General features: G+C 38.2%; 3 protein-coding genes across 3 annotated transcripts in view; 1 reads left to right on the top strand and 2 right to left on the bottom strand.

Moving 5' to 3' along the window:
• Nucleotides 1–21,914, top strand: part of LOC139135425 (plexin-2-like) — a 126,518-nt gene that overhangs the window by 90,853 nt on the left and 13,751 nt on the right. The window lies entirely within an intron of this gene.
• On the bottom strand, nt 1,369–5,165 carry LOC139134319 (G2/M phase-specific E3 ubiquitin-protein ligase-like). Its single transcript, XM_070701203.1, has 3 exons — nt 5,033–5,165; nt 3,310–3,487; nt 1,369–1,914 (listed from the first exon to the last, which is right to left on the bottom strand). The coding sequence occupies exons 1-3, from the start codon at nt 5,159–5,161 to the stop codon at nt 1,655–1,657; spliced, it is 567 nt and encodes a 188-aa protein (XP_070557304.1). The 5' UTR covers nt 5,162–5,165; the 3' UTR covers nt 1,369–1,654.
• Nucleotides 6,393–11,529, bottom strand: LOC139136002 (uncharacterized). The gene is made up of 3 exons (XM_070703822.1): nt 10,831–11,529; nt 6,464–6,654; nt 6,393–6,396 (listed from the first exon to the last, which is right to left on the bottom strand). Exons 1-3 carry the CDS (start codon nt 11,527–11,529, stop codon nt 6,393–6,395), a joined length of 894 nt encoding a protein of 297 aa, XP_070559923.1.

The following is a 21,914-nucleotide window of genomic DNA, read 5'->3' on the forward strand; positions in this document are numbered from 1 at the left end:
CCTGTACACCAAATACTAAGACAGTAGGTGCTACGGTTTAGGAGATTTTGATGTGGACGGACATACATACATACATACATACATAAATACATACATACGTACATACATACATACACACATACATACATACAGACGACATTTTTCCACCTTATAAGAATACCTCCCATTTGCATATATACATATGCATATATGGGAGCTAAAAAACATCCCAGGCAATCCATAATTTTTTTTTTTTTATTTTTATTTTTTTTTTGGGGGGGGGAGTTTGATACTATAATGATGAACAGGCAACAGAAATGAAACATGTAGGTCCTGTAGTAGTAAAGATACCAGGTAGGTCAAAGGTCATCATCCAAGGTCATAAAAAAACATTTGGAAAAACTTTAGCGCCCATACTTCTAATATGCACACACGCAAAAAAGAAAAAAAATCTAGCCTATACTGCCATACTGTTGCTGAGATACTCCGTAGTAGGTCAAAGGCCATCCAATGTCATACAGAAAATTTTAAAAGATTTTGATCCTATATACACCAATAAAATGGAACAAAGCTCTAGCTCCTCTAGTGGTGTGATAAGAGCTCCTATAGTGGTGTGATACATTGATTTTGCAAAATTAATCGGATATCAAAAACATGAATTTAATCACCGGCAGCCAAGTTACCTGATCCACGAAAATTGAAAGGGTCAGGTACACGAGTACTCATTAGGCCTGATGAGCCCCACAAGCTTGAAATGGCTGTGTACAGCAGTTTTAGAGATCTAGCTTAACAAAAAATGACAGAAGAAGAAACATCTGGAGTAAATAAAATAGGGGTGCAGCCTCCATAGGTCTTCAGCCCTTAAAACATGAGACAGGTAACAATATTAAAACAATCAGGAAGATAATAAATAAAAATTATCAAATGCAAATATTAAAAAAAGTTACGAGTGACTGGATCACTTACAAGAGCCCCACGAAGTAATAATTGTCACACATGCAACAACATGGCCATAGATGGCTGCAGATTGTTGTCACTCAATCTATGTCAATTTTGACAGAAACAATGGGCAAACGTCCGAGTAGTAGCAGACATAAATATTTCCTCAAGTCAATTGTCCATGTTGCTTAAAAATGGCCTACTCTCAGAAATGCCAGAGGCCAATATGAAAACAATTGCCTGGCATTGATCTATCACACAAAACAATTGACCTGAATATAGTCATGGTTTATGTATGTTATACTTGCAGTTGCCAAATTTCAAATAAATCTCTTTAAGCCTGTCTGCATGTGCCCAGAATCTGGTCAGGGAAAAAAGCATTTGCTTTCACTGGGATTTAATTTCACTATTTTTAAATTGGACTGTCACCAGCATTGTCACTGAGCATTGTCACCAGGTTTTATGGCAAATCTATGGATTTTACAAGGAAATATGGTCTACAATGAGATTTAATTCAGTGGATTTGTCAAACAGCAAAAAAGTGAATTACAGCCCAGGAAAAACATTACTGACTGTACACAGTCACCCAATAACATTGACATTTCTTGGCCAACTTTCAACTTTCACACTGATTTCAGCTCAATGAAAATCGCAAAACTTGTATTTTCATTTTTTGTGAACTTTTAACCACCTCCTGTACATGTTTTACACTGTTCTCTGCTGCAATTAACCATAATCATACATTCCCAAAAAATCTGTTTGAAAATGCCAAATCATACAGATCATACATCTGTCTTGTTGGTAGCAACTGCTGCTCAATGGTTGGTCTTGGTAGTGTTAATCTGTTGATACAAGTGTTTGCAGTTGGTAGATATGACTGTGTCATTTCAACAAACTCCACTGAAGGGGTTATCCTGAAACCAAGGACTGGTTCATCTTCTGCACCTGTCACAAATTGAAGAATGTCATTCAGTGTTATATTTCCTCTTCTGCCACCTGTTGAAAAAATGAAAAAAAAAGCGTCAAGAACACTGTGGTCACATGTAATGGATCAGCTTGTTCATAGTTTCTGTGAAACATGATGAACAATCTAAAAATAGTTTCTTTAAACCATTATAAACAATTTGGCACTGCTAACAATGGTATGCGCCAAACTGCCTCTAAGTTACCTAACAAGGATGGCATATGCATGCCACAGTATATTATCCTTGGGCCAAGTTTGAATGAATCAGCCCTGCCATAGCTGAGATATCAGCTGCCCAATCTACAAGTCCCCCAGGACTTCATCTATGGTGAATAAAAAATGACTGTAAGGACATGGGTAGACATCTGGTCCTGTGCTGTGCTTCACATTTGCTTATGAAAATGGATTAAGGTTCCAGTACAGATTCAGGAATATTCACCACTGAATTCTGAAAAATTCTCAGAAAATAATTTCACATGCATACATTGTATATAAGTCATCGTGTGTCTTACATGTACTTGTGCCAAGTTTAACAGAAATCAGCCAAAGAAAAAAAATTAGAACAAAATTTCAATGTGGCAACCATATTGGATTATATTGCAAAATAATTTGATATGCATGTGTCAGTCATAATGTTTTGTCTTTGTGCTAAGTTTGAATGACGGAGGTCGAGGAACATCAGCATAATGGCTGTACATATGAAAAAATGACAACAAAATGGTCACCTTATGGCCATATTGGATCATATCACAAAACCAATCAATGTGTATATGTTTGTAATACTGTTTTATCCTTATACCAAGTTTAAAAGAAATCTGAGAGATCTGTCCAGGCACATGGACGCATGCATACAACCCAATGTATACGTCCTCCAGGACTTTGTCCATGGGAACTAACAAACCCACTTGTACAAAGGTGTATGGAAATACACGTATTTGTGTGCGCATTTATGCAAATGGTTTTGTTTGTACCCGGGTCCATTTGAATTCAGGTTTAACCCACTGGGTGAATGTAAAGTTACTCACAGAGGTTGAATATTGTTGATGACATATTGTCATTAAAGGTTTGTTATTGAAAACAACTGATTTGTTCAAAGTCAATGCAATGTGCATGCACAGTGGGTACCTGTTACCAAAAGTATGTACCTATTAACCCTTTGCACCCTGACCCCCTGGTACTCTATGACGTCATCGGACATTTCTGTCCGAGCCGGGTTCAAAGGGTTAAAAGTCTGTGACTGGTGACTGGTGGCAATATTAGAACACGTTGATATATGCATGTAACAGTATGATACTAATTACCTTGTAAAAGTTTTGACAAAAAGTAGCTAATTACTTCGTAATGGGTCTCAACATGTCAAAATTATTTTTGCTGCTTTTGACAGTACAACTTTATGACAATAAGAACAGAGTTGACTGGAAACTTACTGGAAACTTCACGCAAGTACTTCAGAAACAGTGCAAAAATCTCTCCTTCAAATCGTCTGCTGTTTGTACCAGTTTCAATGAAGGTCGGTGTCAATAAGGATTTCAACTTATTGATTGTCAAGGCACTTGATGTGTTAGGCTGAAATAAGTACTGCATTGTAGGTAGTTCCATACATAACTGTAAAAAAAGTATGACTATGGTAAACCTATTATTGAAACAAATCAGTCAATGACACAGTCTCCACCTATTAGGGGAAATTTGTAATGGAAGAAAGGCAATCAAACTTTTTTAATGATTGTTCTGGTCAGTGCACACATCACATTGAAGTGGCTGTGTAAAATGTGTAGAACTAGGTGATTTGTGCTATTATGCTATAACCTTCAGACATTTCAGCCCTCACTTCTGGGTAAAAAGCCTGCTTCACGCAGTACGCACTGTGTTTGTAGTAAGGAAACTTTAAATAAAAACTTTCTTTCTGGTAACTAATAACCAGCATATGGGGCATATAGGGCATATGAGTTTGGGTTTGTAAGAGAAATGACACAACATCAGTGTTTCATCTAGGCTGTGGGATTGTGCAATTTGCACAATGTGACAAGCCATGCACCATTAGTTGAATGTCCAAGGAGTGACCCATCGAGCAATGAGCCGAGGACTGAGAAAAATATGTGTTAGTTCACTTCCCTTAGTTTTAGAAAAAAACAGTGACTGCAAAATACTTATCAACAGTTTAAAAAGTAAAGTCTTGTAAAAATAAATTTTTGTTTGATTTAGTTACTTTTTATCGCGATCCTTGTTGAATGCATGATCCTGTTGCATGATCAACCATGTGTTCAAGAGAATTGTTCTTTACAACACTTGGAAAAGATACAAATTCAGGGGTACAGAAGTTACAGAAAAATAAGGATAACAATAATCGTATTGTAATGTCACAGGCAAAGAAATGGATTATTGATACTTTGATTTGACAGTTTCACATGTTTCTACACACTTTCGCATCCCGTGAAAGATCTTGAAGTGAATGGCCCTGCTTGCTCAAAGTATCATTGCAAAAATGGAGAGTACATGTATGAATATTGAATTATTGTTTATTAACATCAAACAGTGAGACAATTGTCACTACAAAAAGTTGAGAACTGATTCTGACAACACATCGCCAAAGATAACGGTTCAGTCATGGAGGTATCTCTGTGGTTCAGTCTACTAACTGGATTAGAGGAAACTGAACACCTGAAACTTGCAAAGTCCGTGCATAAACATTCTTACTCTACAAAAATCATTCCGGACTGAAAGTTGGGCAATCTTGTGCTTTTGCAGTTGAAAAAGACCCCTTAAATTTCAAACAAAGCTTACTCAAATTTTGTCCGCTATGAGAGTTTACGTGGGAAAAACAACATAACTTCCCATCAGAACAATATGTAATGAGTTCACACCATAGATTGATAGATCATTTATACTGCAACAGATCACATTGGCTATCACTGCAATTTTTATGGATGACACAACTGCAAAAGAAGTATATACGCATCTTCAAGGTTTAGAAAATTGAAATCTCCTTGAACAAAGTGGGACAATACCCCCTTGCTGGAGCATCCTAGATTAAACACTGCATAATCCACCTAAACAATACTACACAGATAGTGCCCAATCCTCAAGCCTCCCAGACTTCAGTCCTGGTGCCTTATGGATAAAGCACTATTTATTGGTTCTTATGACACTCACCTGATGTATTCCTAAAGTCATCAACCCATCCTTTAGTTTGGCAATGCATGGTGTTTCATCTTCTATGTCAAATAGCCTTTGGCGCACATCATCTGCCAAGAACTGGGCCAACTTTCCATTTTGTAGCATACTGAGAGCTGGTAACGTGTAAAAAGGTGTTTTTTTTAGGAATAATAGAAGTCATGAATAATATCATCCTATAATAGGTAATCCACTTCAGATCATTTACATCCATAACATACGAACACTGTTAAATGTTGAGTCCAGTGATGTACATACTAAATTGTAATTTTGGTGTCAAAGAAATCAGCCATCATATAACAGTGCTGGGAACTGATCAAAACTCAGAATGGTTGTCTGAAATGGTTGTTCTTTCAAATATGACTGCCACATGATCACACTATGATAAACTCTTTCACAGCCCTTCTCTGCCTGCAGGTCTTTTTGTTGCATGCCTTCAACATTACAGCCGAGTGAAGCAAGGCAGTGTGTGTTGGCTGCACCAACACACTGCCTTGCCTCGCTTAGCTGTACTGTTGACAGCATGCAACAAAAAAGACCTGCAGGCAAGGGATTGTGAAAGAGTTTACTGCTATAGTGGCTTTTAATAAAGGATATTAGAATAACATACATACCTAAGATTATTCCTACTAGATAATATTCTTCTGACAGATGTACTTTCAATGTGTCACCAAAATACTTTTCCTTAATCTCCCTTAAAATCAACGAAAAGAATTCTTTCCTAGGGCCACCATAATCTTTGGCTCTCTGACACAGAAATTGAAGAAACATTATTTATTATAGGGAAGTCTCTTATGAATGTTCTTACTACCTACATCATAGCAGTAATTAACAACAAAGAAGCTATGGAATTAGCATATCATAGATACTGCAGAACAATATCAGATAACTTGGTGTATTCTGTCAAGATATTGTGGGCAATACTGGGTGTAAAATTTAACTAGCTATAGGTAAAACTGGTAAATAAACAGACAATGAAAACTCGCAGCATGTACAGTCACTAACAGGGTATATATTATTCACTGTCCATGAATATACAACTGCATGTTGTACCTACAGAAATAACACATTTCAAGGATTCAGAAATTTAAATTCAATTACAAAAGCAAGAATCATTCCATAAACAAGGTTTTCATCCTTCAATTAATTTGCTGGAGTTGGATTGTTGTTATTGATACGTATTACATGTATTTGGATGTGAAGTCTTGTAAATAAAAATCTTACCTCACCATAAAAATCAACTTCTAAAGTAGTACACAGCTGTTTGACAGACAAACTGGAAATCTCGTCAAACCCAGTCTGAAGAACCATCAATCGATCCACACTGATAACTGATGTATCACCTTCTTTATAAGTACTTGTATCCCCGTATCCAAAGCTCTACCAATAATCAACTTTGATTGGTAATACCTCAGTATTTCAACTGGGTTTGATATTGCATTGTCTTTGCAGTATTTTATTGTCAGTTGAACTGCATGTTTCACATGCAATTTTCCATCTTCCACTCCCTCAACATCATGTTCCCCTGGCAAACTGTTTTCGTCATTACCATTTGGTAATGTTCCATCTGATGTACCATGAATTGTGCTTACTGGTGGAGACTGCAATTACAAAAATGTAGCATCAGTAAGTTGTTCCCAATTACTCAACAACATTAAGTCAAACAAAATATAAATAGAGTCAATGACGCTTGCTTGTTCACAATTAACAAGGCAAACTTTGAAAGAGTGTCAATACAACTGTTGTTCCCATATAATGTAGCACACATTCAAAATCAGGGATACGGAAATGGGAAGAATACCTGAAATTAAATATCTGCTACACCTACACCCGTTACAAGTCTTAGCAGCAATTACTGTACATTCTTTGACAAGGGACAGGGTCATTTGAAAGGTCAATACACCTTTTGTGAATCTTATGAAATGCTGGGAATTATGGGTATACTGGTATACAGAAATGCGATTAAAAAAACACAAAAATAGTGTCAATGAATGACACTGTGCTCCCATAGATTAGATGTTTGAAAAGTGATATAAATATATTTAACATAGGAAAACTATGATTTGTTTCAATGGAAATATCAGCAATTATAATCAAGTCAATTTAGACAGCAAAATGAGTTAACCGACCACTAATGTCAAAATAATCTGACAAATAGTTTTCAAGAAATGGATTTTTTACCAAAAAATAACAAAAATATTCTTAAAAATAGGTTTTGGCAAATATCAACACAAAATCATTACAGTAGAATAGAATATACCTAAGGTATTTACAGATCAAATATGAAGTGAATCTGGCAAGTGGGCACTGAATTATACACTTTTAACCGATATTCTATTTTTAGACCTCATTTGCATATTTTTGGAACAATCATCTTCATTTGAACAAATTCATATCTGCACCCCATAATAAATCTAAACACCAAATACTGAGGTGATAGTTGCAGCGGTTCTCAAGTTTTTAGAGTGGACAAACAGACATACATACATTTGTACATACATACAGATGCCGGGTCAAAGGTCAAATTCGTCACCTATACTAATAGCCAGTATTGCCATATATATATGGCCAATGAGCTAAAAAAAAACAGACGACGCCTATTTTGAGGCAAAAGTGATCAAAATACACCCTAAATACATTCATTACATTACAAAAACAGTTGTATATAGGAATCACTTGGATTAATGCGTGCGCATGGTTCAAAACTGCAGTTTCGTTTCTGACAGATATCAGCACTTTCCCTGCAGTGAAGCGGGCGAACTGACATGCAGCAGTGTAGTATTGCAGTACTAACAAAATCAGGTGAAGGCTGAGTATTGTTTGTCGAAAAGTTAGTGTAGAAACTATTATTTTAGGTCTCTGTTACTTATTAAGTCATTTCTGTATTGCCAGCTCAACCGTACTTTTAAAAAAAATTGGTTGAGCCAAGTAGAATGACTGCGGAAAGCCTTCGCAGCCATAGCATCACCATGTGAATCGTCCTTAGGTCTTCCGTCCTTCTGAGAGTGGCGCGTAGAGTTACCGTGTGCAGCCTGTAAATGTAGTCGGACCCAGAACATGAACCTACAGCAGAGCAACCTTTTTTCTTTTGTGGCGCTCAAAAGTTTTTCAAATATACTGTTAAACTAGCAATATAGAAATGACAAATAAATAACAGAGATGTAAATTAGTTGTGTTTGTGGTATCATCGCTAAATACAGCCTTCACCAGCGTGTTGCATTGGTACCGCACTCTGCAGCTGCAAGTTCAGTTCGCCCGCTTCATCACAGGAAAAATGCCAATTTTTTGTCAGAAATGAATCAATAGCAGTTTTTAACCATGCACCCAAACACTAACCAAAGTGTGTCCTATATATATGACTGGGTGTTTTTTTGAATGTAATACATGTAAATGTATTTAGGTTGTATTTAGATTGTTTTTGCCCAAAAGTGAGAATGTTATGCATTAAAGAATAGGCATCGTCTGTTTTTACCCCACTTCCGGTCTACCAGTATACCCATAATTCGTAGCGTCATAATCGATAAGCAATGGCACATTGTCAGTTAAGTAGTTTCTCCCTTACAGACATGCTACAGTAATGCTATCATTGGTATATTTATAAAGAAAATCCAGGTCCTACAGAAGAATACATCATGAAATCATTTTTTCTTTTTGTGATTTGATTAAGCAAATCCTCCCACTTTGTCATCACTGTCATACATAACCTTTCCCACACTGCTCCATCTGTGTAATCAAAATTGGGGGTACAACACTCAAGTGCAAAACGATTTCTGATCTCACTAATGTGCAAGCCATGGTTCAGCAAATCAATGTATTTTCAGTTTAATCCAGACAAAATAGAATAAATACAAAAATGGCAGCACAAGCAGTTAGGCCATTCAAAATGTTTGATGCACAGAATGGCATGGCATGGCATGGCTTGACTGTCATGGGGCTCCTTGGGTGGCTATTTCAAAAAATATCTTATGCATTACATGGTCTACTCAGGTTGTTTGGATTTATGAATGCAATATGCCGAAATCATGTTGTAATAACATATGTGGAAAATACTTATTTAAACAAGTGTTCAGATACTTCATGATCATGAATGAGCTATCATGAACATTAAACAAGTCACTGATGAGATAGTCCTGGCTTGGCTGATTAAGTTGGAAACCACTGACAGAAATCAAGGTGAAGTGAATTTGGTCAAAGCATATCCGGAAAATGGCTGAGAAAGTATCAAACTCATATTCAGCGTTTTCTACAGAGTGCACAATTGCGCATTTCTGGCATTATCTCAACTAAATCCCCCTTAACCACCTGCAATAAGATTTTGAGATTGATATTGATGTACATCCCAGAGTTTGTTTCCAGTTTACTGAAGTGTGTGTAAACTTCCATGAATGAAATGAGAATCATCAGTGTAAGCTTCTAATAAATTAAAACATTTCCTACACAGCTAAGAACAAGAAACAGGATACTTTTTTACGTTAATATTTGACCTACACTTAAATGTTAATTTGCAAATACCTCAACAAAATTAAATGTGCATAAATAAAATTTGCATAATTTATTAAAGTCCTCCTCAATCAGAACTGAAACACCCCTAAAGTTTTAAGCAAAAGGGACATTCCCCCGTCAGAGAAACCTGGAGAAAACACTGCATATTGATATGTTGATGTACCAAGCATAAATGGTATTACTTAATTATTTATTAATTATTTGAAGCTAAATCTACCTAACCTAGTGTGGTGTGATGTGGCAATACATTATGAGAATGGGTATGAAAGAGTCATAACAAACGGCAACTTGGCAATCATATTAGATTGTATCATGAAGAAATTCAATATGCATGTGTGGACAATAGCTTTAGACATAGTAAAAACAGAATATAACAGAAACCATTCAGCTCATATTGCTGAAAATATTAGATGTATATATGTATTTCATGGTGTGTTTTCCTCATGGCAAATTACTTGCCCTCTGAAAATAAGTGTAGGTGGGTTGGAGCTTTTCTATTTGTTGACTGAACACACAAAATAAAGGTAAAATTTTAAAAATTCTACGGAAATTTTCCCAAATATGAAAAATTTCCTGGGTTGGTGGTTTTCTAGGATCAGTCAGATTACTGGAAACACATATATTATTTTGGGTTGCCTCATAGTACTGTGTCTGCCGCTGTGAATGTGCCTACGATTTCCTTCAAGAGCAATCTGTTTTATTGCATAACTCTTTCACATTTTTTGGAACATAATTATTTTGCATTTCTATGCATAGTTGAAAGTTAGAAAACATAAAAATTTGAGGTCAAATTTCATAAAACTGTTTGTAACGTTTTATTTTGTGGGAAAGCAAGTGCTGTCTTTTCACAATGAATAGTACAATGTACAAAAACACAAGATTTTGTCGTATGATTCAAGTAAAGTGACTTCTCTGGATCAGGTGACTTTGTAGACCAAATTTCATGAATTAATGAATTTCCTAGTAGTACTGAATATATCTCTTCAAAGTTACATTTTATTGAAATCAATGTTACTACTGTTCATTGAATATTACTAAAAATTGACAGCTAACCATTCCATGTTTAACACATGAGTGAATACAGGTTATCTGCTGTCGTTTATTATTATAAACATTTTGAAAAATGGCTATTTGTATTTTGTGTGCTGTTGTGTGACTAACAGATGGATCATGAAAGATATATCATACAACGAGACAGCTGGCCAAATCAATGCAATGGTTTTCTTTTCAAAACAAAAATCATTAGGTACATAAATTGCCAGGGAGAGTCTTACCTCCGTAGTGACGTCTGTTGTCAAATCAACTGTCTCTTCTTGAGGAGAAACTTCAAAAACTGCTGGCAGGTCATCCTCGCTCGAGCTTGAATTGATGACATCGTCAATAGCAGTACAAATATCCAGATGTTGGCGTAATTCAAGAACAGGAAACTCTCCCTTACACCCATGGCACACTTCCTTCAAATCGGGAGTTTCAACATCTTTCACAGGTTTCACACTTAGGTTTTTTTGTATCGGTCGCAAATAGAACTTGACTTGTGAACCAAACCTTGCTTTAAGCTCCTTTATCGACCACTTGCAGCTTATAACGTCTAAAGTACGTCGATTGCCCGTGCACTGTAAAAGTTCAAAGCCACCACAGTTTTTTAACTGAGGGAATCCGCACTCGTCATCAGTGAGTTTTCGTACGACTTCCTGTTCATTATCATCAAGACAAAACTCGATCTTCTTACCTCCAAGTCCAGCTTGGTACAATGCCTGTTTTTCGGATGGAGTTGGCACCTTATTCGCAAAACGATCTGCTAAGCAAATGCACTGTACCGAGCAACTTCGCTTCTCTCGTTTGTATCTGGATGTAAGATTATTTGACCCTCGCCTACGACTTCCTTGCCTGGATGGGTTGAAGTTGAACAGAAACCCACGCTCTCGACGGATACGATTTACACTAGCTCCACTCGTGAAATTCAAAGCAGTCATTGATGTTCCGGCGGCGGCGTCACCTTCACTTTCCTGTGTTTCTGCTTGAATATACGCCTGGCATCACAGGCGTTTGGCACATTGCTGGGATAATAATCGTATTTAATATGTAGAATGTCTATATACGACTTGATTATTCAATAAAAGAATCACCGTACGTGATATTAGTGTAGGCCTATAGGCCTAATGTTGACTGGCATTATACACGAATGGCTATGGCTGCCTGGCTCGGGCCCGGCGAACGCACTGCATAATCATCAATGCGTAGAATGTCTACATGACTTGATTATTTAATAAAGAATAACGGTAGGTGATATTACTGTACATGTGAGCTAGCTTAACCGAGCGGCTGTAGAGCTCTGCAGGGCTTTGGTCCGGCTTGGGCCCGTTGTCCACCGCTGCACAGACAAGATGGAAAGGTAAGAAAGCTTTTCACCGCCCGATTTCATAAATCAGCGAAATTCACAAACTCTGAGCGTTTCCGGTGATAAAAACTGGTCAACGGTCAGATGGTTGCATAAGCAATCGATCGACTGACCTCTTTTGCCTAAAATCATACCTTACCCTATGCTACTGGCGAGAAATCGTCCTGAAATCGGCTGGGCACACCAACCCAGCGCCGGCCATTTTGAATCAGCTGCATGCCTGCATACAACCCTTGGCAGATGACGTATTGTCGCTCTTCTCTCATTGGACGCGTACATTGCATGCAGCTGATTCAAAATGGCCGGCGCTGGGTTGGTGTGCCCAGCCGATTTCAGGACGATTTCTCGCCAGTAGCATAGGGTAAGGTATGATTTTAGGCAAAAGAGGTCAGTCGATCGATTGCTTATGCAACCATCTGACCGTTGACCAGTTTTTATCACCGGAAACGCTCAGAGTTTGTGAATTTCGCTGATTTATGAAATCGGGCGGTGAAAAGCTTTCTTACCTTTCCATCTTGTCTGTGCAGCGGTGGACAACGGGCCCAAGCCGGACCAAAGCCCTGCAGAGCTCTACAGCCGCTCGGTTAAGCTAGCTCACATGTACAGTAATATCACCTACCGTTATTCTTTATTAAATAATCAAGTCATGTAGACATTCAACATATTGATGATTATGCAGTGCGTTCGCCGGGCCCGAGCCAGGCAGCCATAGCCATTCGTGTAAAATGCCAGTCAACATGTAGGCCTATAGGCCTACACTAATATCACGTACAGTGATTCTTTTATTGAATAATCAAGTCGTATATAGACATTCTACATATTAAATAAGATTATTATCCCAGCAATGTGCCAAACGCCTGTGCCTGGCATAACTGTTTAAGACGTAGCTGTAGACCCATTGTGCCAACTCCCAGTCGCATGAGTTGGCCCTCACTCATAGATGGAACAAGCGTTGGATCGATTCGCTCAGCTTCAAAATTCGAAGCCAAAGTACTGAGAGACATTTGTTCGAGGATTCGTTTCATGGCCATGGCGAAAAGTTCGAGCTCAAAGCGTACAATATCACGCGAATGCCCGTTGGAGACGATAGCAGTGAAAGTGGGTTAAAGGTATACAGTCACCTGTAATCTAAATTTGCCCATATATGGTCAAAGGGGCGTTCCTTAGTATTCAAAATGCCCATTTGAGGGCGCTGTTTTTAAAAAGCGGCCACCCGCTTAAAATCTGTGATTGGTTAGATTTTCTCTTTCCATGGTAACTGTGGCAAAATTGGAACAGGAGACAGTATACCTTTAAATGTGCGCCGAATTCGCGGGAGCGCTCCATTGATTCGGACCTATTGCACAGACTCGGAGTTGAGAACAGCGCCCTCACAAATGGGCTCTACAATGATGAAAATGCCTAAGACGATGAGCTGAATGACTCTGACTGTATTGTGCAAGCCTACCATTGACATGGTAATGAGTTGGTCAATCTAAAATAACAGAACAGCGCCCGCACAGTACGTTTCAGGGTAATATGAATGACGAATACTGCAATGTCAGGGGATTTAACGATAAAACCAATATAAAATAAATGATGCTAAATGCTTTCGTGTGGAGATATTGAGCAAATAAGCCGTATTTAAGTGCCAAGACAAAACACAAAATTCGCAACTGTTGGAAAATAACCATAATACTATTTGAATTAACTAGCTTATATCAGTTTCGTAAGGACTGATAAATGCCATGAAACAATTAACTAAAATGAATGCCTATGACGATGCCTTAGTGCCTTGATATGTAATGAATTGACTTAGGCCCTAAGTGTAATTGGAAATGCAACACATAATCCGCTAAATATCACAGTAAAGTTGCAAACACCTTAAATATTTCATTAAATGCCTATAACAGTATTGCAAATGCCAAAAGTGAACAATCGAGTGCCTTCAACAATCACCTTAATTGCCTATAACATTGTTTGAAATGCCTTACACGATCATTTAAATGTCAGTAATGTTATTGCAAATGCCTAAAATGATAATTTCAATGCCTATAACATTGTTTGAAATGCCTTAAACAATCATTTAAATGTCAGTAATTTATTGCAAATGCCTAAAATGATAATTTCAATGTCTATAACATTGTTTGAAATGCCTTACACAATCAGTTGAATGTCAGTAATGTTATTGCGAATGCCTAAAAATGATAATTTCAATGCCTATAACATTGTTTGAAATGCCTTACACGATCAGTTGAATGTCAGTAATGTTATTGCAAATGCCTAAAATGATAATTTCAATGCCTATAACATTGTTTGAAATGCCTTACACGATCAGTTGAATGTCAGTAATGTTATTGCGAATGCCTAAAATGACAATCTCAATGCCTATAACATTGTTTGAAATGCCTTACACGATCAGTTGAATGTCAGTAATGTTATTGCGAATGCCTAAAATGATAATTTCAATGCCTATAACATTGTTTGAAATGCCTTACACGATCAGTTGAATGTCAGTAATGTTATTGCAAATGCCTAAAATGATAATTTCAATGCCTATAACATTGTTTGAAATGCCTCACACGATCAGTTGAATGTCAGTAATGTTATTGCAAATGCCTAAAATGATAATCTCGATGCAGAGTGACGTGAGAGTAATGCCTAACATGTTTTAAAAATGCGAAACAAGTTCTGAAAATGGGAAAGAGGATATGTCTAAAATGCATTTATGACAGCTACGGCGTTCCATGTATCTGACTAATCTATCTATAGCAACTCTTGTAGGTTGTTGGGTATGTTATATTGGGTATAAAGTTTTGCTGCTTCTCATGTCAGTGAAACCAAAATGAAGAGGATTTTTGTTGTTCCTGCTGAATTTACGGTGACTGAGTTTACATCCTTTAGCTCAGATAGGGCTGTCCAGGATGTTCATGCTTCTGTACTGCAGCTGATTACTATAAATTGTACTACAAACTATTTTTCAGCATGTCTATGAAGTAATATATCATCATTGCTGTTATTTACCCGAATCTTTCTGTTCTGATTAATGTTCGCATCATTAAGTTCGTAAAGCTCTTGATTCAAAGCTGTTCCAAGTCCAAAATTGCTTGTCGTGTTTATTATTCAGAGAAAGTTACATTTTTCACACATGTGAACATACACGTGTGCATAGCACTGATGTAGCCATACTACTTTGGGACTGCATGGTTACAGAGTACTGTGTCAGTCCAAGTACATTCAGTATAGAGAGCTGCCTTACGAGATTTTCACATTTTTCATCACCGCTGCATCAGCGGTATCCAGTTGTGTGAACACCATGTGACCCTCACGGAGTACTTAATAGCCTATGTGTAGCCAGTTACATGACAGTGGGTTGCCAGTCAGTGATGAACTATAAAAGAAATAAAATAAAGTACCAGTTTCCTTAACAAAGGAGTGTGCGATATGGATACGTCATTGGCTTGAGCAAATAAGGATATTTCCAGACAAGATTGGACAGTGAATTTTCAGTAAAAATTTTCAGTTCTTAAATACTTTAAGAACCAAACTGGTACGATAAAAAGCTGAACCTTCTTTTTCTTCGATGGAGAATATACATTCATGTATTATCTGCTTCACAGCTTACTGTGTTCTTTCAATTCATTGGAAATACCAGAAGAGCAAGGTCTTGTGTCAATACAATACTCCAACATTAGACCTCCTGTTGTACTTTGGCTGAATTCTACAGAGGAGATCGAGTTTGTTGTAAGTTGAATATTAAAGGAACCAAACTGGTCGCATATTGCTTTTAAATTTGAATGGGTATGACACTAGTAAAGAACACAGCAGTTTTATTTCAGTTATTCCTATTTTGCATATTTCCTGATATTTTCTATTGAACCTGCATACCAAAGATGATTAGCATACCACAGTTTCATGTCAAATATTTGCCAATTTTCGTATTATGAACTACGTAAAAGTATGCACGTGATGCTGATTGTTACTTGTTAAATTAAGTTCATACTTTGGCGTTTATTTGTAACAATAGTGTCAATTTGCAGACAGCTCTTGCATGTTACTTGAGACCCTACTAGTGTGATGGTCATCAAGAGTATGGCGTCTTTGGACGGTGGATTACTTCCAAAATATGTGACTAGAGGCGCAAAATACCGAATATATACACACAAGTTATAATGCTATAATCACTAATTACCATTGGTTATCCATAAAGCAATTCCATTTTTCTTGATTTTGTTTCATGGTATTGCTCTTTAACGATTCTTATGTAACACAAAGAACTTGTCGGGAAGTTATTTACTATACTTTGACAGACATGGCAACCTAACCACATATTTAGAAAAAAGATACTATCTGGTAGTGTCGCGGTAGCACATCCGATTTCACACAATACACTATTTCAGAAGTAGCTAACCTTTTAAATTTCCAAACTACAATTGAGTATCATTTGTTTATCAACGGAAAACATCAATGCTCCTTACAAAGGTTGAATTTATTTCCAGGTTCCAACTTTTAAAAGTTTTTCACCTCTCAAAGGACCACAAGCAGGTGGAACATTGCTTGAAATATCGGGAACTCATCTTCTATCCGGAAATCACCACGAGGTCGTCATCGCTGAGAAGACGTGTGGGCTAATAATGTCAGTTTAACGGTTACTGTGTATTTTACTGAAAATGATGACAATTAAAGACGATCTACCCTCATGTCCCTACGAGAGATTTTGCCAAATATAGTGATAGCGATTTAGAATTGTATAAATTGTCATGTTCTTGTCATCAGGGTTTTGTTCGAATGAAAAACCCATGAAATGTTCTTTCAATATGTAGGGTTGATTTTAATTTTGCTACACACATGCCACCAACATCTTAATTTGTTTTGTTCAATAATAAGCGTCTGTATATAGGTATATTATAGCCTTCATTATTATACTGATTTATGTGCACACTCTGTGGGACGTATGTACTAGTTTACAGGTTCACTCTTGTACTTTTATGAAGTCACCTATACAGTGTTTGTGATAGAACGTCAGCATTTTATAGATGCGCTCGTGTTGGGACATTTGGCATATTTTAGTATGTATGTTTTCAGGGCCCATTTTCAAAACACTTCAGTGGCGATTTCACTCATCTCGTCAAAAGAACAAAAGGTTGGAATGAGTTTTCACTCATTTTCTACGTATTCTACCAATTACTTGGGGAGTTTTTCTTAACAGGGATCACTCCACTGACGAACGGTTGGTTTGTTTAACACCTGAAGTAGCGGAGCCTACACAATCTCTGGTCACCATCATAACGTACAGTGATGAATTTACTCTGGCATCACTGCGGCGGTTTACCTACCGAGAATCCATTTATTGACACAATTTATCCGCTGAGGGCGTTTGTCGGGTTAGTGCACGTTTTGGCATATGACGATTTAGCATTGATTCAATACAACTAATATCTGTATACAATGTTGTTTTATTTGGGGGGTGGATGGCTGGAAGCATTTTCAGAAATCACAGTTTACATTAACTCACTGAAAATTTGGGACAATCTTTGATTCTGTCGAAACATTTCGAATTTATGGTCACATTTTTGTCTCTGACCTCTCTTGTTTTGTCTAATTGGTGATAGATAGTTTTTATAACGGTAATAAACAATATCAAGTAAATTTTGCGTTGGGTGAATATGACAGAATCCATGACCTCGCACAGCAGTTTGAGGGATACTGAAGTTATTTGAATGAGTGATGCGGCATATTGTGTCGCAGTACTTGTCACGAGCAAAGCGAGGAAGGTATTCAATGTCAAGGTAGAAGGAAAAAATGGTCTCATTTTATCCGGTCTTCGCGAAGTGTAGCTCTTGTGTGCGAGAATGAAAGTTTCCCCCAAGAAAATATTTTTCTGCGAGAGCTCCAACTTACCTGTCACTGTTACCTTTGGGTTATCTCATTTGCTGCCTTCCAGAACGAGGCAAATATTTAAATACTTGTGATTTCATCCAAGGTGGAAACCGCCATGAGATTCCATATTCAAACAGTTCTCAACCTCCATAATAGACTATAAAACAGTGGGGAGGAGGGAAGGAGTGACAGGTAAGTAGGAGTTCTCGCAGAAAGATGTTTCCCGGGGGGGGGGGAGCTTTTATTCTGCTTCATCCTCCTACTTACCTGTCACTGTTACCATAGGATTTACACAGAATCCAAAGCTTAAAAGGAGGAGGGTATATCAAACAAATTCTCCCAACCTAGCAGAGCCAGACCTCAAAGAACCTAAAGCAAAACTAGCTTCCATAGGAACGTCCTTGAGGTAAAGTTAATAAAGATATTTGGAGAAGCCCAAAAACCAGCTTTACAAAGGTCATCCACTGACACACCTATAAACAAAGCCAACGAGGCAGCCATAGCTCGCGTATCATGCGCTCTGATGGGATGCACAAATCTACAATGGCCATCGGAAGAATCATAGGCAAGTTGGATTGTATCCCTTAACCATCTAGAAATAGTGTCCTTGGACGCTGGTCCATGTTGACCTGGGGACAGCTTGATGAACAACTGTTCTGTATTACCACGAAGCTGTGCTGTCATCTTAATGTAGTAACAAAGAGCCCTACAAGGACAAATAAGTTTATCCTGTGGATCCCTTGACATATTTTCAAGAATCGGGATGAATATATCTGTACCAACACGAGATACAGTTTCATTCTTGGCCAGAAAATCTGCCCTAGGCAACAATCTAATACCTGTAGGCTCCCATCTGAGGATAAGCACTGTTGATAGACAAAGCATGAATCTCACTACGTCTTCGCCCAGATGCCACAGGTATGAGAAAAACAGTCTTCACAGTTAAAAACTTCAAACCAGATTCACTAATAGGCTCGTAAGGAGCTGGTTTAAATGAATCTACTACTAATGGAAGACTCCAAGAAGGCAAAAGTCTCCTCTGAGGAGGACGTTTAACAAAAATCATTTAATCAGAATATCCAAAAGAGGATGCTGACCTACACTATGTTCACCATAACTCGGAAGGAAAGAACTCAACGCTGAACAATATGTTGAAATAGTTTGGGGTTTTAGACCTATAACCTCAAAAAGAAAAGCCAAAAGGTCACCCACAGACTTAGAGGTTGATGCATGGGAGCGACATCATGTTCTTTGCACAAATCACTGAATACTCTGAACCTGTAGTTATATGATTTAATGGTTGATGATCGACGAGAGTTCGCTGCATATTCTGCAGCTGTCGCTGAAAATCCCTCTGAGCAAAAACGTTTCTTGACAGTTTCCAAACGGTCAAGTACAGGACTGATGGATCTGGGTGAAGAAAACCCGACAACGGCTGGCTCAGAATGTCTGGGGTCTCTGGTAGCTTTATTGGAATCTCTAATGGCAACTCCAGCAATCAAGGAAACCACGGTTGTCTTGGTCAATTTGGTGCTATCAGAATGACGACACTCTCCTAGTGTCTCATCTTGCATAGAACTCTGGGAATCAGAGACACTGGAGGAAACACATATGCAAACATATTTGTCCAGGGAATTGAAAAAGCATCCACTGCCTCTGCTCTCTGGTCTGGAACTGGAGAACAATACACCTGCAGATCGGCATTGTGTGCAGTTGCAAACAGATCTCTATGAGGCCTGTCTAACACATTGAAAACTTGAAACTCCCTTGAAAATATTGACTCTGTTGATCCACCAATGAAGATGCTGTGTTAACAGCGCGTTTACCCTTATAGAATGACTGAGAGGACTCCATTGAGACAGAACGAACATTTGAACTGGCCTCATGTTCAACCTTGCCAAAGGTATGAACAGAATGCAAGATGCCATAAGACCTGGGGGGGGGGCGAAGAAAATACCGAGCCATCTGAAAACTGCAAGAGGTGACTTACCATTTCGCAAATAGCTTGAAAACCCTCTGGAATTGGGGTAGCAATCCCTTCCTGCAAATCTATTTCGCCCCTATACAATGAATGCTCTGACTGGGGCAAAGTTCTGACTTCCTTTCGTTTGGTAGCCGGCCTAAACTGACAGCTGTCCTTAAAACACGTGTTGTATCCCGCTGCAATAATCTGATCTGCATCTGCCTGGCTAACCAATCGTCAAGATACATGAGGACATAAATTTGTTGCTTTCGAAGCAAGGCATCAAAAACTGCTGTGACCTTGGTAAGCACACGGGGTGCTGACGACAGACCGAAAGGCAGTGTCTGAAACTGAAACACCCTGCCCTGCACTGCAAACCTAAGGAAATGTCTTCAGTCTGGGTGAATAAGGATATGTTAACAAACGTCTGTTAGATCGATTGAAACTGCTTAATCCCCTTTTGACAGATCTCATAAAACTGAACGTAGAGTTTCCATCTTGAAGTGTTTCTTTTTGAGAAAATGGTTTAACAGGCGGAGATTTAAAATTGGTGTCCAACCCCCTGATCTCTTTGGAATTAGAAACATTGAGCTATAAAACCCTTTTGATCTGTCTTTGACAGGCTCTATAGCCCTCTTTAAGATCAATTATTCTATTTCCTTGAGGATTGCATTTCTCTTCCCTAAATCCATCGGAAGCAGAAAATTTATAACCTTGCTTGTGAGTGGGGGAAACTTGAAGAAATTCCAAGCGATAACCCTCTGAAACAACCCCAAACCCGAGGGTTGTTGGTTATCTTGGCCCAGTGCTGACTGAAAAGAGATAATCTTCCCCCTACTGGCACCTCCGGAAAAGGGAATTTGAATATTTAATTGTGCTAGATTTACACACCGAGCTCTTGCCGAACCGTCATTGTTTAAAAGAATGGTCTCTGGGCTTATCCGGAAAGGGCGGCAATGGTGATCTCAAGCTCTTCTTATCCCTTTTACCTTTAAAGTAATTACTAGGTGTAACAGAAACAGAACCCTTTTACAGAAAGTCTGTTAAGTTTAGCAGAAGGCTGCGACTTGGGCTTAAATGAAGCAGGTCGCTTAACTCCCTGACGTGGTCTAGAAAGAGAGACTATTTCCCTCACATCTCTTGCTGCTTCAGCTTCCTGGTGAAAAATATCTTAGACTTTTCCATGGAAAAGATTATCACCACGAATAGGAAGCTTAGTCAAACGATTTCGAGTTGTTCTTGTAGGAAAATCCATCTGATCAAGGAATAATTCCCTTCTGGCAGAAACTGACAAAGCACGCAAAAGTTGATCAGCCAAAGAAGTTAGAGAAAACTGCAAAATTCCAAACCCTTAGACAATTGGTCATCAGGAATATTAAAACCTGGCGAAACTGCCGTATGTACAAAAGCGGTTGCCAACAAGGAATGTGAAATGCATCTCGTTAAAACTCTGAGAGCTTTATCTACCATGAGGTGTCCAAGATCAGCCTTATGGGTAAAACTTCTCAAATTCTTAGCTAAAAAATGTTTCTTATCAGCTGCCAATTTAAAGTGGACAAAACTGTATACACTTGGCGATATGACAAACTCATCGAAGTCTTTTTCATGGAACCTCAAATTCTTGTCTACAAACTTTGTGTACTTGGACACTCTGGGCAAACTCTTCTCAATAGCTGTCCATCTTTGTGCAATCAGTGGCTCAATGGGCACACGAGGAGCACCTGACACTGTACTATCCCCACCAAGTAAAAAAGACTGACGTTGACTATGATTGCTATTATCTTTTGTACAGCCAAGCACATTGCCAATAATGTTAATAATGTCATGCCATTTCCCAGACAAAGCTTCTGACATGTCAGCATCAGTAGTAGAAATTACTGAGTATAAGAATGAGCAATGTCACTTCGGACATAATCCTGTGACCTAGATACAGAATGATTGTGTCCATCTACGCTCTCATCATGATCACTTGGATCAAACAAAGAAACAGAATCAGGATCTCTATAATTGTAGGACGGCTGTAGAACAACTTCCAACACAGCTGCCATCTCCCGATTACTTATCACCTTTGTAGGGTCCACATGCAGATCCCTATTCAGACTGTCCTTTTAATGTTTGGGCCCCACATGCTTGCCCTC

Source organism: Ptychodera flava, chromosome 6 (genome assembly GCF_041260155.1).
Source record: "Ptychodera flava strain L36383 chromosome 6, AS_Pfla_20210202, whole genome shotgun sequence".
Lineage (NCBI taxonomy): Eukaryota > Metazoa > Hemichordata > Enteropneusta > Ptychoderidae > Ptychodera > Ptychodera flava.